The sequence below is a fragment of the Asterias amurensis genome, chromosome 8 (assembly GCF_032118995.1).
Source record: "Asterias amurensis chromosome 8, ASM3211899v1".
NCBI classification, from domain to species: domain Eukaryota; kingdom Metazoa; phylum Echinodermata; class Asteroidea; order Forcipulatida; family Asteriidae; genus Asterias; species Asterias amurensis.
Window position 1 is genome coordinate 14,963,378 of NC_092655.1, and position 9,528 is coordinate 14,972,905.

The following is a 9,528-nucleotide window of genomic DNA, read 5'->3' on the forward strand; positions in this document are numbered from 1 at the left end:
CTGTGATGAACATGTCATGAACTGTTTGATGCATGGACTGATCATGAACATTCTTAAAAGTTCATCAAGTCATTAATTCCCTTTTGGCTCAGTCAGTGCACAACTACGAGATAATGAAGCTGACGCGCAGCGTTTCTTTGCAAAATCGTGATCAGAATAGGCGCTCCCAGACCCTTTGAGAATTCATGAGAAAATCCGAGCGTTCATAAGCACGTCAGTAAAACGCTCCGCTTGGTGGGAAATATTTGAACAACACTTAAAATGAAGGAGGATTATCTTGAGATGTTTTGCTAAATGAAGGGTTGTCAAATTTGTTTAACTGTATGCACATTTTAAAGAAAAACCGTCGCAAAGTGTGTTATGAATATCACTCCTTTTTGATGAACCCTTCACGTTTGCCGTGACCCTGACTGCTTCCCATTACGTTAGAGATTTTAATGCATATTTTTAGTATCTTGAAGAATTTTGCCGTTGTTAGCTTTTTACATTTTTACTGTGGGAAACATATTTTTTCGGTGTCAAAAAAATGGGCAAAATGTTACAATTTCGTAATTTTTTTTATGGAATTGATTATGACGTCAGGGTTACATGACATACGCGCATTCTATTCCAGCAGCGCTAACGCGCTAGGCGGGCGCTTTGTTTTGTTTCTTTTGCGTACATACGAACGGGCTACACTAAACAGCATACATCTTCCCCAAAATGAACTTACTTAAAAACGGAGACGGCGCACGGCGCACGCCGCACGTTTGCCGTGACCCTGACTGTTTCCCGTAACATCTTACAAAATAAACAAGTGATTTGCATAAAAGAACAAACAACATTTCCACACATTTGTTCAAATCTGCTACGGGCATTTCATGAAAAGGGTATGGTTTGATGCATAGAGCTTTAAACTTGTAAATTCATAGCTCTAATGTTTGATGACAATTAGTTAACAACAGGATGGACCACGTGAAGGTTGTCACCTCCCACCCCACAAACAGTTTAAAGAGATCGTTTAAAATCTACATCGTTAATGAGTACTCAAACCTATGGTGGCCCTGAAGGGACATCGCATATCGCAAACGTGTGCGCATACGTATGCAATGTCGTGAAACAATTCGCAAATATGTGCGCACACGAATGCAATGTCGTGAAACAATTCGCGAATATGTGCGCACACGTATGCAATGTCGTGAAACAATTCGCAAATATGTGCGCACACGTATGCAATGTCGTGAAACAATTCGCGAATATGTGCGCACACGTATGCAATGTCGTGAAACAATTCGCGAATATGTGCGCACACGTCTGCGAATATTATTTGCGATGTCGTGAATTTTATTGCATACCATGTTGCATACCTTTGAATAAAATGTCTAATGATCTGGGGGTTTCTTTCCAACAGTGAGATAAGCGGTAGTCATTGCAGCAGTAGTCTTTGTTGTGAGGCAAGCGAGGCGTGTGGTCGTCCTTGGCCTGGTGCCAAGTTCCTGGGTATACACATGCTTTACAGAGGGAGCCTGCTGTAGCGCCACAGTACTCCCTAGATCGGTAACAAATTATCCACAACTATGACATCATCCAAATGGTATGCAACATGGTATGCAATAAAATTCACGACATTGCAAAACAAATCGCACTCGTGTGCGCACATATTCACGATTTGGTTCACAAAATTGCATACGTGTGCGCACATATTCATGATTTGGTTCACGAGATTGCATATGTGTGCGCACATATTCGCGATTTGTTTCACGACATTGCATACGTGTGCGCACATATTCGCGAATTGTTTCACGACATTGCATACGTGTGCGCACATATTCGCGAATTGTTTCACGATATTGTATACGTGTGCGCATATATTCGCGATTTGTTTCACGACATTACATACGTGTGCGCACACGTTTGTGTTATGCGATGTCCCTTCGGGGCCACCATACAAACCCCCTAGATAAACACCAAGGAAAATGTCATAACCTTGTAATTAAAATTTTGTTTTTGCTGCATAGAGCTAAACATGGTTATAAAGCTCTATTGTTTGATGACAATTAGTTAACAACAGGGTGGACCACGTGAAGGTTGTCATCTCCCACCCCACAATTAACAGTTAAAAGAGATCTTAATACATCGTTAATGAGTACTCAAACACACTAAATTAACACTACAACCAATGTCAACCTTAAAGAGTACTCAAACTCTCTAAATAAACACCAAAGAAAATGTCATGACATTGTCATTAAAAAATTGGTTTGGTGCATAGAGCTATAATATAAACATGGTTATAAAGCTCTATTGTTTGATGACAATTAGTTAACAACAGGGTGGACCACGTGAAGGTTGTCATCTCCCACCCCACAATTAACAGTTAAAAGAGATCATAATACATAAAAACCATAGAAAATGGCATGACTTTTGTAATTACAAAACCTCGTTAATGAGTACTCGAAACCGTATATAAACACCATAAACAATGTCATAACCTTGTAATCAAATAACATCGTTAAGAGTACTCCAAAAATGGACTGCATACCCTTAATAAATACCGTGGAAAATGTCTCGACCTTTGTAATAATAAACCTGGTTAATGAGTACTCAAACACACACAAGGTCATGACCTTTGAAAAAGAGTTACTATAAACCCCAAGTGTGTCACAATATTTACATGTCTTCCTATAGTAACCAGTAAAAAACATGGTGGCCACCATGTGAGGGTACCCCAGAAGAGATACCATGTTAATAATTAGAATAATAAATAATTGAATTACAGAGTGACACAAAATAAAAGGTTACAATTTATAATTAAATAATTATTACGATACAAAACTTCATTACATAAATCACCACTTATATACAGTCCTTAACACACTTGTTTAACGACGTTAAGAGTACTCGAAAACTGGACTGACTATCCTTATAGTCAGGTAGCTTAGGGATGGAATCGTGACCGACTGGCCCAAAGCACCAAATTTGGTAGGTACCTTCTATAGGCCCCAGAAATAAATTTTAGAAGGGGTGACACCAAAAAATATTTTTGGAAGGTACTTAATTTGCATAATTTCAAAATGGCTGCAAAATCCTATACTTAAGCACTAATTTCGGTACATTTTTATTATTTGAATGCAAAAGTCATTTTGAAATTTTTACTTCGATGGTTTTGTTTTCATATCCTGCACTTAAACAACACCAATTAGCTGATGATGTGCCTAGGTAATTATGTTTAGTCAAAAAACCAAGATGGCCACCATAATAATAAATTAAGTATCGTGGTTCGAAATATGCAAAACAATTATATTTTGTTGTTACTACTGTCTGGATTTGCACGTTCACCTAATAAAACGGTCCCATGTGTGGAAAACTAGTTTTGCCTGACAATATCTTCAAAGATCTTGGCAGCTTCCGCCGCACTTGCAAAGCGCTGTGCAAGAAAGGCCAGCTTTGCGGCATTTGCAGTTTCTCGAGCACTGCGGATGTGTTTGGCATCCGCACTTCAACAGCTCTCTGCAGACACTGGCTGCCTCTGGAATGAGTGACCACACAGGCTTCCAGTCAGATGCAACCTTTGTCCAACCATATCCCTCGGGCAGTGGAGCCCTCTGTTCAGACTTCAAGCTTGTTGTCCAGATGCTCGCCTGATACAGGGCCCGGTTGGAATGCTGCAGAAGTGCCGCCTGTCACACCCCCAAAAAAGAGAAGGAACAAGAAATGTATCATTTCAAAGAAATGTAATGCTAAAATTCATCATTTGGTTTAAGTTCAATGATTGAACGAAAATATACAAACCTGTGTTGGGGGGATTTTTTCCATCGTGTGTTTTGCCTTTGAGAACAGTTCCTCTCTTAGTTCATTTACTCTCTCCACTGGACTTGTTTTGTCATACAAAACGCAGGTGAACCTTTCCAGCAGCTGGAAGTCAGGACTGGCAATCTCCAGAGGCTCAAACGGATGTTGTGAAATAGAGACGAATGCTTCACTGACGCCAGGAAACGAATTCCATGCCTCCCATGCCGACTTTTTTCCTTTTCCAAGAAACTGGGAAGTTGTATCAGACCCAGTGAAAGCATGGAACGGTGGGAGAGCCCTACATTTTGGTTCCTTTAGCTTGTTGCAGATTGCATTGACACTAAAGTACTGGATTTTTTTTCCCATTCCAAATTCAACCCATAAGTCGGTTCCAGGGTGAGAAGTGAGGAGGTCGAAGAACACACCAACAAGGATGACAATGACGTCTGTGTCTACAGTTCGGACAAGAACTGTTCTGGATCCATTGATCAGGGCATCTTGGATGTGAATACAGATTCTTGAATCTGCTTCTTCATGGTCGCAAGGTGGCAATGGTTTGCTAGAATTTCTTGAAACTACTGACTCTCCTGTAATGCAAAAAAAGGGTACATGTATTTAGTTTATTCAAATCCACATGTTTAAACAAAATTCTGGTACATGTGTTGTATTATTCATGGTACCCAAGGTATTGTGTACATTTTTATTATGTTCATTGGACGTACCTGAAGTAATATGCACCTCCTTTCCAGCAGGAAACTCAGTGTTCGATACCTTCTCAGTTAGTAGTTGAAATAGCTCTTGTTTATTGGTGGGATCCTGCAGAAAGTTTGGGAAGTTTGTTGGTAGTTTAGTGTTCCCTGCAACCTTCTTCCTTACACCTTTTCCTCTCTTCTCCCTCGTAGACTGCTTCAAACTGTCTGTCTTGTATGTATCCCACACTATGTCTACTCGGTTGCTGTTTCTTAATTGTTGTTGGATCCAGGGGAGAAACAACATTTCACTGTATTCATTGAATGTACTAGTTTGATTTGCAGGGAGTGCGTGGACGATAGCAGCACCGTCAAAAACCTTGGCATGGTAGTATGACGGAGGGTCTGGCTGATCTGTTGTCAGAATTTCTATCAGATCAGATTTTTTCGTCGGCAGGCGGAGCGCTCCATACAACGAGAGAGAAGGTGGCCAAGGATGATTTTCATGGGCGAAGAATTCTGTTAAGTCTCCATCACGGTACTGACTTGCAATGTAGAGCTGGCTGAAAAGATTGCAATCAGTTTTTATACTTGAAAGCTGCTGCTTAGCACTTGTTGTTCGCTTTGATTTCGGTCGCTTCCAAATGGCCAAAGAGTTTTTTTTGATGGGCTTATGAATGCTGGTGCTTCGGTCTGAAATCACATCCTTAACATACTTCTGGTACTGGGATATGCCAAGAGCTTCAATTGTGCGGACTGTGGAAACAACATCTTTATTAGCACAGTTCCGAGTGTCCAAAGCAAGCAGTTCTGAAGAATCTTCAAGGAAAGGGTTACCCATTTCTGAGACTGCTTCAGTGAGGCTCTTCACTTGTTTCCTGAAGACCTCTTGCGTAGTCATCCCCTGTTCGTGCTGCTTGTAACTGTTGACGTTTTCTCCGTCTAGAAACTCCTCCTCAAATTCCTTCAGCAGCCGTGCTTGCTGTGGACCTGAAACCATCCATCTTCTGAAGGCAGCTGGGTTTTCAGTAAGTCCTACCACGCCACCAGATCCCTTTACCAGATCGTTGTTTTGTTCATGGCCTTGGTCAAGAGGCATGCACGAGAACTTGTGTTGAGTCTTTTGCAGGACCCACATTTGTTTGACCTCTTCTTTGATATTTGGTGGTAGAGCCTTCATGTCTCGGATGTGAATGGGGATCCAGCGAGCGTAGTTGGTGTGATCCAGAACAAAGAACCAAGACACCAATGCCTCCAAAGCCTCCACAAAGAGATCAAAATCTCGGATACGATGAGCACGGATGAAAATCAGCACAAGTGTTTCATATTTCAAGATGATATCCCAGTACTGAAATGTAGGGCTTGCCGTAATCATCTTCTGCTTCCACGTTTCGAAAGAAATCTCACTGTCAGACTCCACCTTCAGTTGCCAAGCATCTCTCTGCAGATTTGCAAGTGTTAGGGCTGTAACTTGATGACTGTGTCTGGTTCTAGTGAGGTGGGCAGCTTTGAGGAAGGAGTCTGATGTACCTGAGGAGGCCACACCAGCTTCACATAAGGCAGTGGTCCACCCAGATCCTTCCAGAAAGTCTCCAATAGTGTTCCATAGAGCCATTTCAATGTGGAGACCTCCAAACATTACTACAAAGTGCTTTTCTCCCAGTGTCTCGGGCCAACGCCACTGAGCAAACTTGGCAAGGGCAAACAGTGGTTGATCCATAGCAATAAGCGGTGTTTGGCATGGATTGAGATATGTTGTTATCTGCCTTTGGATATCCATCCCATGCTTGATCATGGCAATGGTTGCAGCCTTCTCATAGAAAAGGGGCAAGAGGGCGTTCAGTGCAGCAGGATCTGAAGGAGGCATCTGGGTTGAAGCATGGAAGGCAGACCAAGCAATGTAATCTTCTTTTTCAAGCTTGTCCTTCTTTAACAGCAAAATAGATCTGTCTATCCAGGAGACTTCTGTAGCTCTTGCATTTTCAAGTTTACCATCAATGGTACTGAGAGTAGTTTCTGGCACTTCAAGTTTAGAAGTCTGGCAAGCCACAGCTGGAACAGTTGTGTAATTCTCAGGGAGTGAATACTTCCTCGACTCGGAGCATATTACAATAGGATCTCTGATGGTTCCAGAGCAGGATGCGGTGGGAAACTGAAATATACTTATTCCAGTACCATGGAAGGAGCCCTCGGCTGTTGTAGAGGAAGGGTTATGATCGATGTTATCCAAAGCCCCAACTGTGAACAGACCTCTTCTTAGATTTGCAGGGCAGACAAGTTCTTCTTCTTGAAAGCGCTTGCATACAGCATTTGCTAGGCAATTTTCTAGGTCAATGACACGGTCGTAGCTAACACTGATGCCAAGTCTATACAGGATGTTCATTATTTTTTTGCATCTCGTGAGTGTATGGATACATAACCCAATGTAGAGAGGAAGAGGTGGCTCCCTTTCTTTTGAATGCCTGCTGTTTTTTGCCACAGAAGCTTTGTTTTTTGCATTGAAGACAACCACCTGAGCTATGGAAAGACAAACCTGTGACTCAGTGATATCTTGGTGCTTTACATTAGGTCCATTCAGCAGCATGGCAACTAGTGTCTTAAGGCTTGCCGGAACAGAATTTCCCTGGCAGTTATGCTCGAAATTCCCAGTAAAAGGGAGGGTTTCCCAATCAAATATGTCTTGTCTGATGCTTTTAACAAGTCTAACCATGGAAAGAGCTTCTGACGTATAATCTCGTGTCTTCATGGCGTCACTGAGTAGTTTCCTCATACCATCATTGAATACAAGAAGTGTATTTCTTCCGTCAGATTGCTCCTGGCACTCCTCTATGAAGTGATCTAGCAATCGGTTCTTAAGTCTGGTTTTATTTATGGTTTTGTCAACTCCAAGGTCCCGCAATCGACTTTCATACAAGTTATGGATCTCAGTGAGTTTGAAGAGGAATGTGCCATTTTCTACACTGCTCTCAATGTAGGAAACAAGTTCTGCAAATACTCTTCCTTCATTTCTCCGCTCAAAACTTGTGTTTGTGTCAATGCTTGCTCTCTCTACACTTCTATAGCGGGTCTTGTATTTAGATAGACAATCAAAATGGTATTTAGCCTCAATTGCTATGAGGTCCCCTCCAGAAATTCTGGCAAGAAGAGCTGTATCTTTAAGTTTTGTGGCCATCATTCTGAGGTGACTGTCTAGTTTCATGGTTGAACAGTTGTGCAATTTTCCAGATGTCCGAGAACAGAAAATGCATGATTCTTTATCCGGGGTGCCAATCACTTTGCGTTTAGACTTTTTATTCACTGATTCTTGTTGGGAGTCACATGTACGTTTTTTTGCCTCACGACGTCTGCAAAGAAGTGTACTAGTAAACTTGAGTCGGCAAGCTTTGTGCCACTGGGCACGGTTTTCCAGAAGTTTCTCGGCCGTTACCCCCTTTAAATTAATTTCTACTGGTAAGGCTTCTAGCTCCTGAAACTCACGTGCGATGTCAATAAAAGCTGCATAAACCTGGAGACCATTTTTCTGGAGGCTATCTGCTGGGCATTTCATGTCTCCGCCTCCTTCTCCACAAATTATGCAAGGTTTGTCCATTGTTAATAGTCTGGAGAAGAATGTGGAAACAAGGTTCTTTTTTACTTGATTTAGTTGCAAAATCACAGAATATTCGTCTGTTTACTTTTTGGTTGTTATTAGGCTTTTCAAGTGAAAACTTGCTGTAGGCCTATATGATTTTGAGGTGAACCCTGTTCCCTAATGATCGGAAAGTGATTGTCATAATATATATAACAGCATGGACCATTAAACAATCTGACAATAAATCCCATGTTTATTTTCTATAATGTTTGTACAAATACATCAGATTTCAAAAAGTAAAAGCTACCACGTACACTTATGTTATAGTTATAGTCGGTTACCAATGATATCACTCCAGGATGAAACGTGGCATGATTGAAAACTCAACTTGTAAAGTTCATTATACAAATTTATTGTGAGCACTTGTCTCTCACAGTGTACAAAACAAACTTGTTTCTATAACACAATGTAGCTCCCTGTACTAAATCCAACTATTATTACTACAGGTACATGTATCAATACTGCACTTGCATGAACATGTATGCCGCCATTTGCATTGTGTTACAATGAAGTCTATTACAAAAACTGAGAGTTTGACTGGACATTGGTCTGATAAACTCTTAAAAAATTTTGTAGATGATTCATTTTTGTTCCACTTGTCAATTAGGTAAATTTGAAATAAAGTTAGTGGATCAATATGTTCAGATTCCTTGTTTACTTACCAATGCTTGGAACACAGCTTGAAAAAGATACCTCATGCAGAACTTCAAGTAGTCAAGTAAAGTAATCAAAGTATCAAACTCTTGAGGGCGCTTTTGAACATTTAAAAAATAATTTTGCATAAATACAAAACAATTTTCTGATCAAAGGTGAAGGTTTTCTGATGTAATTTTTTTTCTGCGTATATGACAGAAGGTAATTACAATAATGATATACTATAAAACAAAACAAAATTATACAAACTTGTATGGGGTTAGACAACTACGTAACAACTGGTAAGTATAGATTAGCTAAAATATCAAAGTGAAAACAACAAGAAGGATAAAAACAATTTTTGAATTGGCAAATTGAAGCCAACTTCCAAATTGTAGGTGCAAATAATAAAACAAATATAAACAATTTTACACTGAATCTTTCTAAATGGATTTATTCATAAAAACACTAACAATTATGATGTAATTAATCTTAATTAGTGATAATTAGTTATAAGCATCAGTCTACTTTGACTTTAAAGTAAAATATACATATTTCGAACCCTATAAATAATTAATAAAGGGCTGAATACAGCACTTAACTGAAAAAAACGCCACATAATTAAAAAGAAAACGATTTTATATGCAAATTAGGCACCAAATTAGATTTATGCAAATTAGGTACCCTTCCAAGATAATTTTTAGGTGTCACCCCTTCTAAATATCTTCTCTAGGACCTAAAGAATATATCTACCAAGTTTGGTGCTTTGGGCCAGTCGGTCACGATCTCGTCAAAATTTGGACCTAA

General features: G+C 40.1%; 1 protein-coding gene across 1 annotated transcript; it reads right to left on the reverse strand.

Moving 5' to 3' along the window:
* Nucleotides 1-3,365: 3,365 nt before the first annotated feature.
* LOC139940281 (uncharacterized) lies at nucleotides 3,366-4,370 on the reverse strand. The gene is made up of 2 exons (XM_071936475.1): nucleotides 3,769-4,370; nucleotides 3,366-3,656 (listed from the first exon to the last, which is right to left on the reverse strand). Exons 1-2 carry the CDS (start codon nucleotides 4,132-4,134, stop codon nucleotides 3,366-3,368), a joined length of 657 nt encoding a protein of 218 aa, XP_071792576.1. The 5' UTR covers nucleotides 4,135-4,370.
* Between the last annotated feature and the right edge of the window lie 5,158 nt (nucleotides 4,371-9,528).

Excerpts from the sequence above, each read along its gene's own strand:
- LOC139940281 (XM_071936475.1), bottom strand. The coding sequence starts at position 4,134 with ATGGGAAAAAAAATCCAGTACTTTAGTGTCAATGCAATCTGCAACAAG. Across the intron at positions 3,657-3,768 it reads AAAAAATCCCCCCAACACAG|GCGGCACTTCTGCAGCATTC; the intron begins GTTTGTATATTT and ends GGGGTGTGACAG.